At 38.4% G+C, this 19467-nt stretch overlaps 1 protein-coding gene across 1 annotated transcript in view; it reads left to right on the forward strand.

Moving 5' to 3' along the window:
• adpgk2 (ADP-dependent glucokinase 2) overlaps positions 1-19204 on the forward strand; it is a 40966-nt gene extending 21762 nt beyond the window's left edge. Inside the window, exons 3-6 of the mRNA XM_072580547.1 lie at positions 934-1124; positions 5463-5559; positions 7525-7661; positions 15295-19204. Coding sequence (XP_072436648.1) covers positions 934-1124; positions 5463-5559; positions 7525-7661; positions 15295-15962 — 1093 coding nt within the window. The 3' untranslated portion in view covers positions 15963-19204. The remainder of the gene's footprint in view (positions 1-933; positions 1125-5462; positions 5560-7524; positions 7662-15294) is intronic.
• Positions 19205-19467: the final 263 nt, after the last annotated feature.

A 19467-nucleotide genomic window follows, 5' to 3' on the forward strand; every position in this document is an offset into this window, starting at 1 on the left:
TCCTTTCCTGCTGGCGATGAAACACATTTCTGCTTGAGCTGCACTGAGCTATGTTTGTGAAATTGCTTTGCCCTCTGAAAAGATAACCGTTCTCAACATCTTCTTTGCTGGAGGGAATGCCTATTAGTTCTAAAATGATGGCCTTTTGCTTCAGGATGGTTGACAAAACTTGACAGTGGAATCTCCCACTCCTAAATGACATCCATTATTTAGTTTGCACCTCGGTTTTCCACTTGCAGTGTCAATTTTGTTTTGTCTTCAAGCAACAGCATTTTAAAATTTCTCATCTTTTTGCACTAATTTGACTAATCTGGAGTTGAGTTTCTAACTTTGACTGACTTTAGGAAATCCAGTAGATGGATATCCTTTTTTTGCCATGGGGAGTGGCTAACCATTTGCTACAATTATAGAATTTTGGATTATCCAATTTTGACTCACTGTAATTTCATTGTAAGTGTGAAGTGGTTGACTTTATTTTTGTTGTTGAAACATGTTAACTCTGTGGAAAGTATTGGAGAGATATTTACTTAAATTGTTTTTGGTGTGACTTTTTACTTTGGAAAGTGACTGCAGAACTCTGGGTTCTTTTCGTACAAACAAGAAAAGCTTGACAATGTGGAGGTACTCTATTATGAAATCAAAATGATTTTGAATCAGGCTGGCAATATTAACACAGTTTGAATTCCTAACTAAAGTGCAGATTGAATAACCAATGAATAAATATCAGACTGTCAATGTAAAACATGAGGTGTCTTAGAGAAGTAGAATAAGGAAGAAAATAACAATAGAGGAAAATTATTTTTCATGATGAGTCAAGATTTCATAACAATTTTCAGAGGTAGCACAGTTATGAGCTCAAAGCAGCCTCCTTTTTTAAAATTCTTAGATTGTATTCTTACACTTTAATGTCATTATAATTTTTTTTATTTTCAGACGCTTTATTTCCAATGATACATTGTTTCGTAAGTTGGTGAAAGCTACCCAGGGTCTTCCTCGAGTACGTTGGTCATTAGGTGGAAATGCACCGGTCATGGCGAATCGTCTTGCCAAGGAAGGGTGTGAAGTACTCATTGGGAGTCGTCTTACGCCTGACCTTATTGAGGTCCTTCAAGAGCACGTGACTGGTTTGTAGCAATAAAGTCATGTTTGGCTTAAGCACATGTATAATCTTAAACACCAATCCATGTGAACAGCTTAGTTGAGCACATGAATTGAATACCCCAAAGTGGCTCTGACTCACAAAGAACTATGTCATGATCAATAATTTGAATTGATTTGAATTGTGTAACAAAGTCAGCTTCAGTTTTGAGAATTAGTCGATGAGGTTTGTGGAGAGAGTTGTCAAAAAAAGCCAAGCTACTAAAATTTTCTTTACAGGCATGGTTGAGCAGTAATTGGAGGAATAAAAGTTGAGAGCAGTGTAAGATTAAAGGAATTCTCTGAAATAAGATTACACCTTGATTTTGGAGGGTCTTAAAGATGGGAATGACAATTTTAATGGAACGGCAGGAATCAGTGAAGGTCAGTGTCATGCAGCACAAAACAGACCCTTCAGTCCATGCTGACCATAATCCCAAGCTAAAGTATCCCACCTGCCTGTGTTTGGCCCATATCCCTCTAAACATTTCATATACATGTACTTATCTAAATGTCTTTTAAATATTGTAACTGTACTCTTGTCCATCACTTCCTCTGGAAATTCATTCCACAGATGAACCACTGCTTTTAAAACATAATGTCCTTCATCTTTTTAGATCATCTTCCTCTCACCTTAGATTTGAAAAGACACAAGCTGTTCACCCTTTCTATACCCCTTATTAGTTTATAAATCTCTAAGGTCATCTCTCAACCTCCTATGCTCCAGTGGAAAAGAGTCCCAACCTATCCTCTTAACTCAAAACCTCCGTTCCCAGCAACATCCTGGTAAATCTCTTCTGAATCCTCTCCAGCTTAATAATATCCTTCCTATAAACTGAGTCCAGAACTGGGCACAGTGTTCCAGAAGAGGCTTCACTAACATCCTGTACAGTCTCAACATGATGTCTTAATTCCTGTACTCCAAGGTCTGAGCAATGTAGGATAGTGTGCTAATCAAGTTCTTTACCACCTATCTATGTGTACTGCAAATTTCAAAGAATTATGTACCTGAACCCCAAGGTCTCTGTTCTACAGTGTTGCCCAAGGCCCTACTTTTAATTGTAATTGTCTTGTATTTGTTTTCCGAAAATACAGCAGAGTCATTAGGGACTTTTAAGTGACTGCTGGACGTGTACATGAACAGGGGTGAATTGAGGGGTGCATAGGTTAGGTCATTTTATTTTAGATTAGGATTATTACTCTGCACAACATCGTGGGTTGAAGGGCCTGTTCTGTACTGTACTTTTCTATGTTCTCAGTGATCCAAATTAAACTCCATCTGTCACTCTTCAGCCAATTAACCCAATTGATCAAATCACATTGTCACCTTAGATAACCTTTTACTGTTCACTATACCACCAATCTTGGTGTCATCCACAAACTTACTAAGCATGCTTTCTATGTCCTCCTCTAAATCATTTATATAGGTGACAAACAGAAGTGGAACACCTTTGGTCACGGGCTGAAAAACAATAAAAGAAGGAATGATGTGAGCACAGTTAATATATGGCGAGACACTTAGCTGCAGAGCTTTGGACAAGATGGAGTTTATGGTAGCGGAGGGTGGAGGATCAACAGAGGATCTTAACATAGTTTAATTTGCATGTAACAATCTGTAGAATCTCAAGGCCAAGAGCTTTGTCCTGTTGATTGGAATCTTCCTTTCTTTCGTAATGCTGCCAATTTGCAATAGTTGGATTTTTGTTAACATGCTGGGTAACAAACAATAACGTTGTACTTTGAGTGCTAGTAAAAGATAGACAGATGAGATTGAGACATGACTTTAAAAGAATGACTAATTCGGGAATTAAGAATGTATTATGTGATTGACAATTATGAAGGACACTAATGGATAGTCCTTGCAATGGAAAGCAGGAGGGTAAGGAATAGAGGGGAAATAAAACCGTGAAATATGATCAATCACTGCACCTTCAGTCAGAGATCAAATCGTTGGGATATAGAGGTTGCTGGGTTGGTTGTGATCTTAACTGGTGGTGTTTTTAATTGGGAAATTAATGATTAGATGTCAAAATTGATAGTTGAAAAAGACAAACTACATTTGATTGGCTTTATAGCATCTTAGTTTACAATTTAATGCATGCTGTTGGGTAAATGTTGCACTTCTGATAAGGTTTTGTACACTCAATCAGAATGGGATTAAAAAGAAATTTAGATTAGTCATACTGAGTTGCTATTGCATACCTCCTAGTGGCCATTATCTAGAAAATGACTGGCTTTGGAGATCAATGTTTTGTTTAATAGAGCCAGAACAAACAAAATTTAATTTAAATTAATGTTGATTGTGTTTCTACCCACATAACACACAGGTCATCAATTTGCCATTTTAATTTGAAGAAATGTAGAGTACTCTGTAATAGTAAGTGGCTGTGTTTAGTTCTAGACTGTTGCTGGGAAAGCACAGCAGGTCAGGCAGTATCTGAGGAACAGGAGCATTGACTTTTTGGGCATAAGCCCTTCATCAAGAATGAGGCTAGTGGGCTGGGGCTGAGAGATAAATGGGAGTGGGGTGGTGGGATGTGTAGCTGAGAAAGCGATTTGGTGGATGAAGGTGAGGGAGAAGGTGTTAAGTCAGAGGGGGGAGTGATGGACAGGTCAGGACAGTGGTGCTGAGTTGGAGGCTTTTGACTGAGATAATGTGGGGGGGAAGGGGAAATGAGGAAGCTGTTGAAATCCACATTTATCCCATGTGGTTACAGGGTACCAAGGCAGAATATGAGGTGTTCTTCTTCCAGGCTTCGGGTGATAACGGTTTGGCGGTGGAGGATACCCAGGACCTGCATATCCTTGACTAAGTGGGAGGGGAGTTGAAGTGTTTAGCCACGAGGTGTTGGGGTTGGTGGATGCGGGTGTCCCAGAGATGATCTTTGAAATGATCTGCAAGAAGGCGTCCTGTCTCCCCGATGTAGAGGATACCACACTGGATGCAGTATTTGACATTAATAGAGGTACGGGTGAATTTCTGACCGATGTGGAAGGATCCCTTGGGGCCTTGGACAGAGGAGAGGGGAATGATGTGGGCGCAGGTTTTGCATTTCCTGCGGTGGCAGGGAAAGGTGCCAGGAATGGGGTGTGGGCTGGTGGAGGGCGTGGACCTGACGAGGAAGTCACTGAGGGACTGGTCTCTCTGGAACGCTGATGGGGTGGGGAGGGAAATATATCGTTGGTAGTGGGGTCCATTTGGAGGTGGTGGAGGGACCCTGCAACCACATGGGACAGATGTGGATTTTAACAGCTTCCTCATTTTCCCCTCCCCTACTAACCCAGTCCCAAGCCTCCAACTTGGCTCCGCCCTCTGTATCTGTCTATCATTCCCCCCCCATCTGACCTAATCACCTCTCCCTCACCTTCATCCACCAATCACTTTCTCAGCTACCCACCCCGGCCCCTTCCCATTTATCTCTCAGCCCTGGCCCACTAGCCTCATTCCTGATGATGGGCTTATGCCTGAAATGTCAATTCTCCTGCTCCTCCGATGCTGTCTGACTTGCTGTGCTTTCCCAGCGCCACACTAATCTTGACTCCAGCATCTGCAGTACTCACTTTCTCAGTGTTTAGTTCTAATTCTACTCCAGTAAAACCTGTCTCTGGATTGAACCTTGTGATTCTAGCTCTTTTGTCTGTGAAGATATTTTTCATTTGAAAAGTAATGTGCCATAACTTCTTGAGAGCTTAAAAAACTTTTTCGAAAAAGTCAATAGCCATACCCAGTTCATCAGTTGAAAGGACGAGTGTGAAATATGGCTTGTCTCTATGGTTGTGATAATGATGCCTTCACACCAGAGTTCCTCTTTAGATTAGTTGTTATGCCTAATCTTTTTATTTTTCTTTTGTGGCAATATGCCTTCTATATACTATCACTAAGCCTTACTCTGTATCTTTAGGTTGCAGTGTGGCCTAGCAGTTTAGGGGTAATGTTGTCCTTATGTGGGAATGAATGGTGGTATCTCATTTTAGTTGTGCTTTTTATTTTCTTGCCTCTCCCATGTACCCAAATCTTAGTCAATCTCAATTTTTGCCAATGAGGTCCTATAAGGTAATAAGAATGGGACCAGAACTAGGTCATTCATCCCATTTAATAAAATTATGGCTGATCTGATTTGTGATGTTAACTGCATCTGTGTCTAATTGTAAGATATGCTCTAATCTCAGGGTAATAAGTGGAGCTTCTAAAATATTTAACCTAATTGGCATGGAGCTGATTATAATGTTGATGTTTTAGTTATTGGCTATATAATACACTTGATGATCACTTTACAATAAACTAAAGTTCTTGACCTCTTCAAACAACTCTTCTTCCTTTCTAGTTACAAGCAAACCTGTAGATGAAACTGACATTCACCTAATTCTAGAGTACTCAACTGGTGCCAAATGGGGGAAGCTAGTGTCTAGAAGAGCAAACAGGTGTGTAAAATCAGTTTGCACAAATTGTCATAGGGTAATCAACCAAACTACCATTCAGTTTTAGTAAATAAATGTAAGCTAGTTTGCATGCTCATCATTCATTCAAACGTATTTCATTGACTTTGTAAAACAAAATGCCTCTGAAAGCATTACATATCAGTTTTATATTTAAAATCCTTGATTTTCATTTTAATTGTTCCAAATTTTTACCATCTACTTTGATACATCTGCAGTTGTACTTCATCCCTCTGCCATTGTTTGTTACATCTGGCATTACTTTAGTGTGTACAAAGAGGCTTTTTCTGTTTAGTGCATCCTTTTTCCATGCATCACCATACGGAGCTCAGGTGACAACTTAGGAAGGAAGGTCAGGATAACCTTTTCATGTCTGCCCTGGGACAAGTTCCCAATTCTTTGGTGTTCTGCTCCAGAGATGGGATGAAGCTACATCTATCACTATAAGATCACCGGCAGTGATTCATTTTTATTTGAGCAGTGTAAATGGGTAAGAGTTTGGCAGACAGTCATAGAGATATACGGTATGGTAATAGACCCTTTTGGTCCAACTCTATAGGACGGAGACCAGAATTGCGCACACTATTCCAAAAGTGGCCTAACCAATGTCTTGTACAGTTGTAATATGCTCTGATAAATAAAGGAAGTCATACTAAATACCTTCTTCACTATCCTACATACCTGAGACTCCACTTTCAAGAACTATGAGTCTGCACTCCAAGGTTTCTTTGTTCAGCAACACTCCTCAGGACCTGACCATGAAGTGTGTAAGTCCTGCCCTGATTTGCCTTGCCCAAATGCAGCACCTCACATTTATCTAAAATCCATCTGCCATACCTTGGTCCATTTGTTCATCTGAAGAAACCTTTGCTGTCCACCTCCAACTTCTGTGTCAGCTACAAAACTTACTAACTATACCTCCTATGTTCACATCTAAATTGCTTATCTAAATGATGAAAAGCAGTGGACCCAGCACTGATCCTTGTGGCACACCACTGGTCACATGTCTCTAGTTGAAAAAGCAACCCTGCATCACCACCCTCTTATCACCTAGCTTTTGAGCCAATTTTGTATCCAAATGGCTAGCTGTCCCTGGATTTCATGCGATCTAACCTTGCTAAACAGTCTATTGTGCGGAACTTTGAACACTTTGTGAAAGTCCATACGCACTACATCCAATGTTCTGCTTTTATCAATCTTTTTTGTCATTTCCTCAAAAAACCTCAATCAGGTTAGTGAGACACTATTTCCTCCATGCAATACCATATTGACTATCCTTAAACAGTCCTTTCCTTTCCAAATACATGTACATCCTGTAACAAAACATGTTTTGAATTAAGCACAAAATGATTGTAATAATTCAGTTGAAAGAGTAAAGCTGAAAACTAACATTGGGATTTTCAGAATAATTCTAAAGTTGAGAGCGTTTTCATTACCTCCTAAGGGGAAATAGCCTGTTAGATCTTCTGGCACCTTGTTGGAGGAAGTCCTGCCCATCTGGAGCTACTGGCCAACCAGAGGTTGGCAGCACCACAGTGGAGGATATGCTGTTGCCTGGCCACTACCCTTGGAGTTGTAAGATGTAGGATCGCTCCTGGAAATGCCAGATGTTTGAGTTCAGACTGTGGTTTTGTGGTTGGGCTTTAAATAAGGCATGGGTTCAGATTTGAGAGCAAAGGGTGGGCTCAGGTAATCTGTTTCAAAATTAGTATACACCAAATGACCCCACCCCAGAAACTATTCAGCTCATCTCTTACCCTGCCTAAACCTAAATTAATTGCAGCCAAAGCGGGTGATGACACTTAAGTGAATTGTCTTCCTCTGTGACCACCTTGCTCATTGCTTTTCAAGAGGAGTAGATTTCACCCATCATTATGGTTGCATAAATGTACTTAACTATACTTGACAGTTTTAACCACCTGAAAATAATCGACTATTTGATCTCCTTAGGTTCATAGTCCATCATGACACTTCCAATCCTATTTTGGAGTCACTTGAAGATTTTCAGGCACAACTCCAGCAGTTTAAGCCATCGCTACTGATAATTAGTGGGCTTCAAATGATGGATAATTTTCCTTTTGCACCAGGTGAGTGTAAAACATGGTTGAATTATGATGTCAAATTGCAATTTATAAGGAAGAGAAATTTCCAGAAGTTCTTGCAGTTTCAGTCACAAGTCTATAGATTAAGATTCAGAGTTACATTGCTGGTGATGGAAACTGAAATTAAAGTTATTGAAAGTAAAGCTTGATTTTTAAAAAAAATTGTTAATATTATCAATAGTACATCTTTCCCTGAACTTCGTCCAGTTACTAAAGATCAAGTTTCTAATCCAGGTGTGATCAGATTTTCTTCTTCTGTTCAGAGCAATACAACAGACAACCAAGAAGTGATGGCACAGTTTGCTGGTGATTTATAGAATCAGTTTCTTAGCAGTATTACAAGTATGGAGGTGCCAAAATGAGATCTGTTCTCATATGGGCTGAGTAACATTTATGCAAGAATGGAACTAGGATGTTTGCTGCCTTTCATAACTTTTCAAAATGTCACCATCTTTTTGACTTAAAATATGAGTTCTTTTGTTCCATGCACATGTCATTAGAAAACCAAGTGTTAACACAGTCATACTTTATTTATATGGCATGGATGGGTTGAATAGAAGGACCTGTTTCCATGCTGTATACCTCTGACTCTTTATAAACTCCTTGAGCTGTTTCCCTTGTCTCACTAATGTTTTTGTGGAGGTTTATGAGAAGTTGGAGGCAGTGGCCTGAAACCTATTTTTTGAAATGCTTTCCAGTACCCTTTTCAATGAGCAAGTAAGTATTTTCTGCTCCATCACATTCTGAAATTTCAAAAAGCAATACCCTACTCACATGCTCAGTTTGGGTTCAGCCATGGCCACTCAACTCTCAACTCTTAACCTCGTTACAGCCTTTGCCAAAACGTGGACAAAGAACTGAACTGATAAGTTGTGAGTAACTGATCTAGACATCAAGGCAACATTTGACTGTGTATAGTATTGTATCCTTGAAAAAGAGTTGATGGAAACTGAGGGGGAGAAATCTGATTAGAGTCATATCTAGCTCAAAGGCAAATAATTCTGGTTGTTGAAAGCCAATCGTCTCATTTCCAGGACATCAACAGTCTTCAGCTGGTTCATCATCAATGACCTTCCTTTCATCTTACGATCACCAATTGTAATTTCTTCAATATTGAAGTGCAACAATTTCTTCGCTGTCCAAATGCAACAAGATCTGGATAGCAGCAACGTTTGGGCTAATAAATGGCAAGTAACATATGTACCATTTGAAGAGCCAGGCCATAACAATCTTCTAGTATAAAGGAAAAATCATTTTGGAGCCCACTAATGTCCAAGCGGAGAACTTGACAATTGCTCCTTCAAATTCAGTGGAATCACAATTGCTGCTGACCAGAACCTAAACTGAATACATAAATTACAAGAGCAGCTCTGTGGCAAATAACTCTCCACGTATTACCATCTACAAATCAAGGGTGTGATGGAACACCTGCCACTTGCCTCGTGTCCAGCTTTAACAACACTCAAGCTTGACCCATCCAGAGGAAAAAGAACTTGCCATTTGCCACTCAATCCAGCACCTTCAACACTCACTTTCTGCATCAATGGTGCACAGTTGCAACAATGTTTGTCATCTCCAAAACACACTGCTCAGCTTCAACAGCATGGTCCTTCAACAGCATCTTTCAAACCCACAACCAGTACTGACTCAAGGATAAGAGAATGCCATGCCTGCAAGTTTCCCCCTTCAAGTCTTGCACCATTCTGATTTGGAACTGTATCATTGTCTGTTTCCTGTTGCTGATTCAAAATCTTGGAACTAACTTCTTCACAGTAGCATTTGTCTTTCAACCCCCAACAACTGCAGTGGTTCAGAGGGCAATTCCCCATGCTTTCGCCATCACAATTGGAGATGGGTAATTAATGCTGGCCTGGCCAGCAATTCAGTAAAACCTGTCATTAGTTTGAAAGTAACTTTCTTCTGTTTATCCTGAGAGAAAGCAATTATGTTTGCTAAATGATTAGGTGCAAAGGAGCCATAATGCATTGTTGGCTTTTGTCGAGGAAAGTACTTAGTCTGAGACTTGCAGTCTTGTTTCAAGAAGCTTCGTTTGTCATGAATTCATGGAGAGGCTGAGATAGTCTCCACCGTCCATCAGCACTCTCCAGAGCTGAACAGTCAGCTTATATTTATGCAATGATACAAATAACTTTGCTTACATTCTGCATTCCACAATAATTCAAGATCAAGATAAGCACAGTGCAGCTATTGCCTTATTGCTCAAGGACAGAGAAGCCAATTAGCTCAGGAAGCTCCCCCACTAACGAGCCTATGATATACTCCCTATATTTCATCAAATTATAATTCCACAACCTCCAGTGTCTCTCTCCAGTACTTTTCCCACTAAAGCGAGACGCTAAGAGCCAAGATAGTTTTTACTTTGGTCAAGTATCTATTCATGAAGCAGTTTGCCAAGTTCTTAATACTTCGACAGTTTTTAATGTAAATGTTTGACTTTTTCTTTTGCATGCCCTTGAACTTAAGCATTTCATAAGATAACCTGGTAATTATTAAATGCTCTTGTATTGAAAGCTTTTTTATGTGCTGTGTTTACATACACAACCCTCAGATCAAAGGATTCATTGTTTTCTGAAGATACAGTTGCAATGTATTTTGGTAAGGGTCCTTGAATCTTTGCGTCGTTGTGTTTTAAAAGATCCAAACTAAACTGTACTTACAATTAACATACAAGAATGAAAAAATCCAGTTGTGTTATCGAAAAGACAATGCAATGCTAGTTTTGCATTCAACATTAATGCATGAATTAATTAGCATGGTATATGCTGCTTCAGTGTGTTATGTTGAAGTAACAAATTGAAGGACTTGAAACAAACTTTTAAAGCATTTTTTGAATTTTACAAAATTCAACGTTCTTTTTAATGATTGCATAATAGTAGTTACTTATTTTGGAGGAGAGTTGTACGAACAGGAGTAGACCTTTCAGCCCACACTGCCTGCACAGCCATTCAATTTGATTATAGCTAGTCACCTGAGTCAGTGCCATTTTGTCACACTATATCCCTTGCTGCCATTCATCTCTAGAAATGTGTTGATCGTTGCCTTGAACAAACTCAGTGAGCTTCCACATACATCCCTGGTAGAAAACTCAAAGATTTTCCATCCTGAGTGAAGAAGTTCCCCTTTGTCTTAAATGGCTTAATCCTTATTCTGTAATTGTCTTCTAGTTCTAGACTGACTAGCTAGGGAAACATCTCTTCTACTTGTCATGTCATAGACTAATTTCATAAGTTTCAGAACAACCACTCTTCTTTGTTTGAAGCTCTGGATAATACTGACCAGGTCTCCTCAATCTCTTAATTTGAAACAGCCTGCTGCCCCAGGAATTAGTCAGGTGAACCTCCATTAAATCCACTGACAGTATGTTCTTTCTTAAATTGTCCAAAACACACTCCAATATTCCAGATGAGCTAGAGGAAGAGGTTGGGGCTGTTTTCCCTGCAGCATCGGAGCTGAGGGGTGACCCTTGGAGGTTTATAAAATCGTGAGGGGATTGGATATGATAACTAGACAGGGTATTTTCCTTTGGGTGGGGTGGGGAGCTCCAGAACTAGAGGGCATAGGTTTAGCGTGAGAGGGGGGAAAAAATTTAAAAGGTACCTTAGGGATAACTTCACGCAGAGGGTGGTACATGTATGGAGTGCCAGAGCAGGTAGTGGAGGCTGGTGAATTACAACATTTAAAAGGCATCTGGAAGGATATATGAATAGGAATGGTTGTTTAGAGTGATATGGGCCTAATGTTAGCAAATGGGACTAGATTAATTTAGGATATCTGGTCAGCATGGATGGGTTGGACCAAAGAGTCTGATTCCGTGCTGTACAACTCTATGACTCTACTCTGAGGTCCCACTCTCAGGCTTGATTTGCAGCAAGATATCGTATGATCAAATCTCTTTGATGGCCAACATACCATTTGCCTTTCGAATTGCTTGTTATACCTGCACGGTAACCTCTCGTGATCATGAACCAGAATACTCAGGTCCTTTTGGCCACCAACACTTCCCAATCTCTCCCACTTAAAGGCAGATTTTTTAAAAAATCCTCTACCAAAGTGGATATCTTCACATTTATTCACATGACATTCCATATTTCTAGCCCAATCACCCTTCGCCTATTTGTAGATTCCATACATCCTCCTCACAACATGTATTCCTTCCTGCTTTCGTCATTAGCGATTTTAAGATATTACAATTTTAAGTTGTATTTAAATTGTAAATAACCTGACTGGTAACAGCTGGTCATCCTAAGAATTATCTCTTTATCCCTATCCTCTGCTTCCTTTGAACCAATTCTCAATCCATGTACTCCATCCCATGTGTTCTAATTTTGTTTCCTAACTTCCTGTATGGGACTTTTATCAAGAACTTTCTAAAAATCCAATTCCACCTCTTCTATCGGTTCTCCTTTTATCCATGCTGCAAGTGAAATCCTCAAAATTCCCAAGTTTGTCAAACACTATTTCTCTTTATGTATTCATAGCTCTGCCCAATTTTAGCAGTCTCTCTATTATCTAATTCTTTAGATATTGCATCCTTTTAAAAAAGACTCTCACAACTTCCCTGTTTCTAACATTAAGCTAACAGATCTGCAGTTCCTATTTATTTCCCTGCCCTCTTCTCTTAAGTAGTTGGGTTATATTTGCTATTTCCTATTCTGCTGGAGCCTTTCCAGAATCTACAGAATCTTAAGCAATACAGACATTGGTTACCACTGTAGTCACTTCCTTCAACACTGGAATACATGGAATCTGATTCATGGAATTTGTGACCCTCTGTTAACTTCAGAAGTAATATCTCTTTATTAATTCTAATATTTTTGAGTTTCTCAGATTCGCAAGTTTTTTAAAACCCAGTATTTCTGGGAGGATTTCTGTATCTTTGTGAAGACAAACCAATTTAATTGCTTTGTTTCTCTAAAATTTTCCTTGTTCTCCTCTCTCAACTTTTAATGCGCTCATTTTGTCTGAGCTATTTCTTTTTCTTTCCACACACGTTATGAAACTTTTACAGGCTGTATTTCTTGTTGGCTTACATTCACATTCTTATTTTTTTTCTTCGTCTGTTTCTCGGTGGTTCTCTGCTGGGTTTGAAATTGTTCCCAGTACCCTGGCTTGCTATTTTTTTCTAGTATCCTTTTTTTTTAAATAACAACTACCATTTAATTAAATGTAGTCTTTAACACCTTTTTGTTTGAATTAGTTGTTTGATTCATCTCTCTCTTTAGGTGTTTGTGCCTAGGTGGGGTATATATCTGTTGTAGATCATGTACCATTTCTTTTAAAAACTCGATGTTACCTGTCTACCAACAATTGTTTTAGTGTGTTTTTCCAATCCACCATAGTCAATTTGCCCCTCATTTACTTAGTTTCCTTTGTTCATGTTTAAGACCCTAGTTTCTGAATGAAACTTGACAGTTAATGGACAACTGTTTTAACATAAATATCCTTTTAACTGGTGGTTAAAGACACAAGTGTTCTCTTCCACGTTGAATGCTGTTCAAGAAAAAACTGCTGCATTCAGCAGCAATTATTTAATTGACTACCATGAAGTGGTGTAGCATTTTGTATTGGACTTGAGTTAGAAGGGGATGTGGTTAAAAATTTTCAAAAGTAATACTATATTGATCAATTAGGTTAATAAACTGTACAGATGGAATGAATTTTGACCTTTTGATGGTAAATGTTTGAGTAAATCTTATTATAGCTATCAAAGCAGCCTAGATTTGAAACTGACCCTGTGAAAGAAACCATTTGGTAGTTGAATCTTGCATTAATGTATCAGACTTTTCTTTCACCTTCACTGTTTTCTAGTTACCTTTTGAGACATTGGGCCAGAATGTACAATTCTGAGAATTGACCTGGCAAGAATTCAAGCAACTGAATAGTACTGGTTGTTGCCCACTTAATTTCCATTAGTGTTTGCATGGCAAGCTATTGTAAGCCACCCAAATCAAAGTCTCTGAGAGAAAATATTTAGAAATTTTTTTTAAGGACTCCCAATGATAATGAAATTCTGATAGAATGAGACTCTACTTGTAAAACTTTAAAAAAAATTAAAGACGAAGTTCCGGGAGAAACTCAGGACTGGCAGCATCCATAGAGAAAAACTGTTAATGCTGCAAGTCCAGTGACTCTCAATGTTAAGTTTTTCTGTCACTCCAGATGTTGCCAGACCTGCTGAGTTTCTCCCAGCACTTAATATGTGAGAAATCAAACAAAAACACAGCTCTTTGTTTTTATAATTATAGAAGTTAATAAGAGTTACTAACATTCAGCTCAGTTAAAATGTTGTATGTAGACATCTCTAATTTACTGTGGCAAGTTTTTAGTTTGTATCTGCTGCACACGTACAACTTTACATCATTCAAAGTATTTCAGTAGTGGGCCACAGATGCTGTTTATGCAATACTAATGCAAGAGTGGCATGCTTCTAATCACAAATAGTTATTGTGTTTTGGATCTACACTAGTCTGAAGTTGTTGCATTGTCCATAAATTACTAGTATAATTTACCTAGCTAGTAATTTGAAAGCTACTTATGGACACTGTCTTTCAGATTCTGATTGTGCAAAGCAACATGGCTGAATACAATTACAATCAACCACTCCTTTTCAAGTAATGCTGTCTAACTTGAATCTGTGTCTTTCCCAACAAAACATGCACGATTCTTACAACAGACTTTATTTCTCTATTGCTGTTGAGCCTTTTCTCTCTCCAGTAGTTTTTTTTGTATGTACTTACTTTCTACTTTTCACAAGTAGAAATTGAGGTCTGCAGGTGCTGGAGATCAGAGTTGAGAGTGTGGTGCTGGAAAAGCACAGCAGATCAGGCAGCATCCAAGGAGCAGGAGAATCGATGTTTTAGGCAAAAGCCCTTCATCAGAAATGAAGCTGAGGGGGTGGTGAGATGGGTGGGGCTGGGGAGGGTGGGGGGTGCGGCAAGGTAGCTTAGAGTGCAATAGGTAGATGGAGGTCAGGATAATGGTGAGGAGAGTGAAGCAAATAGGTGGGGAGAAAGATGGACATGTCATGAGGGCAGTGCTGAGCTGGAAGGTTGGAACTGGGATAAGGTCGAGGGAGGGGAAATGAGGAAACTGGTGAAATCCACATTGATGCCGTGATGTTGGAGGGTCCCAAGGCAGAAGATGAGGCATTCTTCCTCCAGGCATCAGATGGTTAGGGAGTGGATGGAAGAGGTTCAGGACCTGCATGTCCTTGGCGGAGTAGGAGGGGGAGTTGGTCAGCCATGGGGCAGCCACTGTTTTATTAATTGGAAGTGACCTCCTCTCCGACCTATCACCATTACCCCCACCTCCATCTACTTTTCACACTCTGAAACCAAATTATCATTGGGAATTTAACCCTATCTGTGCATAATGCACAATAGCTTGATACTTGTTTGAACAATGAGCAATTTTATCTGCTGTTTGTTTTGCAATTGTGGAGAAATGTTTGCAATTCTTGTTGGGTTGGTTGAGGAAATTGGTATAGCTTTACCTCATTGTGCACTCCATGCCAAAAATATCATAGTTTAGTTACAGAACTATTAGAATTCCCTAAATAATTCATTATGATGCATTAACAATTTTTTTTCTTTTACAGGTCAACTTGACAAGCGGTTAAGATTGCTCCAGGATCTCCTTTTATCAATTGATCGCACCACTGGAATCCATTTTGAGATGGCCTCTTTTGTGGATCGCAGTGTTCTGAGCAAACTTTTATCCTATGTCATTACTCATGTAGATTCTTTAGGAATGAATGAACAAGAGTTACCCAATCTACTTAGCATGTTAAAGGGATCCAATATCACTGTCTTATCTGACCCTTACCCGAGAGTAGCAAATGTACTTGATCAGATGCGGGATGTATATCGTATCTTAAATTCTCAGGAAATAACAAGCGCAAACCGCAGACTGACACGTCTGCATGTTCATACTCTTGCTTTCCAGGCAATTGTTATTGCTAAAGGGTCTTCTTGGAGAAACACCATGTCAGCAGCTGCCAAAGCTTCACTGACTGCACATCGCCATGTTTGTGGCTCACCAAATATTGACACCAGCAAAGCCAAGTTGATAATGGATGATTCTTTTTCTATAAGCCGTGAGCAAGGGAGTAAGAAAATTCCGCTTGAAGAAAATCGCCCTGTTTCTTGCTGGGAGGAGGACAACTATGAGATTTGTGTTGCTCCAGTGCTGGTATGTACAGAGGTCTACCAGACTGTAGGTGGTGGTGATAATGTTTCTGCAGCCAGCTTGGTTCTACAGATCTAATAATCTCTCTCTCGCTCTGAAGGGGAGGAGGTTGAGGTTGGAACATGGACATACTTAAAACCTTGCATATTACCTCGGTGAGGGAGCTTAATATATTTTCATGCTTCATCTTCCTTCACACAGTCAAATAAAATTTTATTTTCTGTATAATTTAGCCTCTTGTAATCAACATTGAGGTTTTTGGGTATTGTTTAACTATTCATTTTTTCACAATTTTTGTATAAATTATTCTATGATCCTCCATGTGTAATCTTGATTTATACTTTTTAATTTGTCATTTTTTTTTGTTTCTGACAGCTGTGAGTAAATATTGAAAATATAATGAGTATTTTGTTTAGTTACAACTCCCCATTTTCTTAGGAATATTCTGAACTCGAGCCAGCCATTGCATTGTTATATAAAGCTTGGTGCATTCCATCTTAATTTTTGAGTCAGTATTTTATATCCTTGTGGCTGTCAAAGTGGCCAGTTAAAACTGAGCTAAGTCAGTGACTATTCTCAGGTGCAATACAGTCCTGTGCTACTCTTTCTGCTGATTTAGAATATATAAACATCCTATGTGTATCTTCGTTCTTTCTTTCATCTCACCACCGCCCCCCCCCCCCCCCCCCCCCAATCCCACCCCACCTTTTTCTTTTCACTATTTTTGTGGCATATTTGCTACTTATTCCGAGTTTGACTAACTATGTATAAAATCATATTCTAGCTAGTACTTCCAAATGTTCTAATAATCAGGTCCAGATCAACTAAATGGTCCTTTCGATTTTTAAAAAAATTATTTCTGGCCATTCATGCCTCATTTCTAGGAGCACTGGCAGCTTTTAAGAACATCATAAATGCCCTAGTGAATCTAGATAGGTGGTCTTTTTGGTCATGGACAGAGAAGGTTAAAAAAAAGCCAGTCATGATGTGTTTGCTGCCACATCTCCGATCAGCCTGAATTTCCGTGAAATCACAATTTTGTGGGGAACTTGACTGTTCTGTCCTCCTCTCCCATTGAACATTGCCTTTCCTAGGGTTTCCTCCCTCACTCAGATCGATTCATTTGGCATGACCAGTGATTACGGGTAGGCATTTTCTAGTCTGTGGATTGATATTGTTTCTATGTGGTACATTTGGCCACTTCTCTAAACTACATACCTTCTTGTTTGAGTAGGTTACAGTTAAAATAACTGGGAAAGTTGGAAACGAACTGGGACCTCCCTAATAGGGAATCTACTCAGCTCTCAAACTGCTGGACATTGAAGTGACAATGGAAACTTGCAATAGTTTCAGCAGAAAACAGAATTTTACTGACTATTTGTGCATTCAGATAGTTGAAGGGGAATTGTTCTGTGATAACTGAGCAAAAAGTATAAGTATAAAACTTGATTTATACTTAGTTTATCATAATGTGAGGAAAGTGTTCCATTACCATGATAATGTGAATGCATCTGGAAAAATACTAAAAATAAAACTGCTTTAGTAAGTTCACCATGTTTAGAGGCAAAATAATAAGGATAAATTATGGATAAAATGTATAATTTTCACTTGAATTGCATTAGTATTAAAATTTGTGTTTGGGGGCTGGAGTTCCAGAACGAGCAGAGACACACTTTTATAACCAGAGATCTGCTAGTTAGGTGTCAACTTAGGATGCACTTTATCCATTACAGTATCGTCAAAATCTTATCACTCCCTTACCTTCTAACCTTTTGAAGGCTGTAGTTGCTCTGTCACTTGAAAGCTTCCAAACAGTTTGGGTTTTTATTAAATCAGACAAAGAAATCATTGCTAACTGAAATTTTTAAGTTAATTTGAAAAAAGAATTGAGAAATTCTGCAGAAATCGTGCAATCGGTGCAATAACTGTTGTTTTGAAAGTCTGGAAGCTTAAAACTCTAACATTGTAATGAGGTGAGTAGCAGTGAACTTAGATTTTTGATAAATTGACTCTGTGCCTTGGGATATTTTATGTTGAAAAGGTGCTATTTAAATACAAATTATATAAAATTGCTTTACCTACTGAGAAATGCTTGTGTCAAGTACGAAAGAAAATCTTGACTTCTTTCCACTTTCCCCATCCCATTCTGAAATAAAGGCTGTTTTATTCTATTAAATATAGTCACCTACTGAACTGATCTCAGTCTTTTAAGTGAGTCTTAGCCAAAAGAGGTACGTTTTGATTGATGACAATTATTGAAAACAAATTTGATACTGCTATTTAACATGGTAAATGGTACAGTGTTTTTGCACTGATCAGTTTTTAAATCAGAATTTGTTCATTAGTCCATGTAAGTTAAGGTCTTTAAAACAAGAAATGATGTGGCTTGACATTTGAGAAAAACAATTTCTGTAGCAAATAAACTATTTTTAAAATTTTTATATTTTACTTGCAATGAAAGATCATACTTGAGCCATTCTTATGAATATGAAGCTTAGAAGCTATATTCTTTTTGCCTTTAGTCCAAGTTCTGAAATTTAATTGTAAACTATCCATTGCTAGGTCATCTGTTGCTGGGTTATTCTTTCATAAACTCTGTAGTAATGTCTAGTCAGCAATTTTGATGCTTTTATTTCAAAATAAGTACTTTCAAAAATAATCTCCATGATATGTCCACGGTATAAAAGTATCAATGAAATCCTAAATGACCAATTTGCTGCTTATACTTTTGAAACAAAGTGAAAAAAACCGGTTTGTTTTGAACTCCTTTGTTTGTGACCACCCTAGAAATGTACTAATTTGTCAACACCATGCAATAAATATTTTAAATTTGTCCAATAACTTGCCCAGTGTACAAAGATTAATAACTGCCTCTGCTGCATTCCAAACTTAATAAATTGAAACACCAACACTTACAGCAATTTCAGAAGCCATGATCTAAGTCTAATGTGTGATAGGCAATGTCCTTATTTGAATAAATCCAGATTCTTAAGATGGGCTCTCAACTTTGTCTGAATTATTATGGAGCCATGAGCTTTTTTTTAATATAGTCACAGATCTGTACAGGGTATGACTTTTTAAATAAAAACTGCTACACCATTCCAAATTGCCTCAGTGATGTGTAGATGATATTGTTAATTATGCCTTCTGGTGGGAATGTGAAGAGATGTAATTATCTTGCTTGAAATAATGACTTTGCTTTTGTGGCATGAAGTTTTAAATTTCTCAAGTCAGCATTGTTATGAGCGGTTTTATTTCCCTGTAATGAAATATCCATTTTATTTTGTATTTGTTTGTTTCCAATAAACTAGTTCTGAATATTTAATTGCCTAATTATTCACCAATTGAAAAGTGTCCATCAGTTTGGTTGAGTGAGATGGAAGTTGCAACTGATTTACTCGCCCAACTTCAGAATGACAACTGCTTCCTGTTCTTAGGAATATAATGTAAATACTGGGAATGCTTAATGATTTTTTTAAGTGGAAAAGCTCACTTTATCTTAATTCTTCTTCATGAATATGCTTTTCTACTTATGTTCAGGAAAATTATTTGTGTGGCTAGTTTTAGATGCCATTTCAATCCC

This window comes from Chiloscyllium punctatum, chromosome 11 (genome assembly GCF_047496795.1).
Source record: "Chiloscyllium punctatum isolate Juve2018m chromosome 11, sChiPun1.3, whole genome shotgun sequence".
In the NCBI taxonomy this organism is placed as follows: Eukaryota; Metazoa; Chordata; class Chondrichthyes; order Orectolobiformes; family Hemiscylliidae; genus Chiloscyllium; species Chiloscyllium punctatum.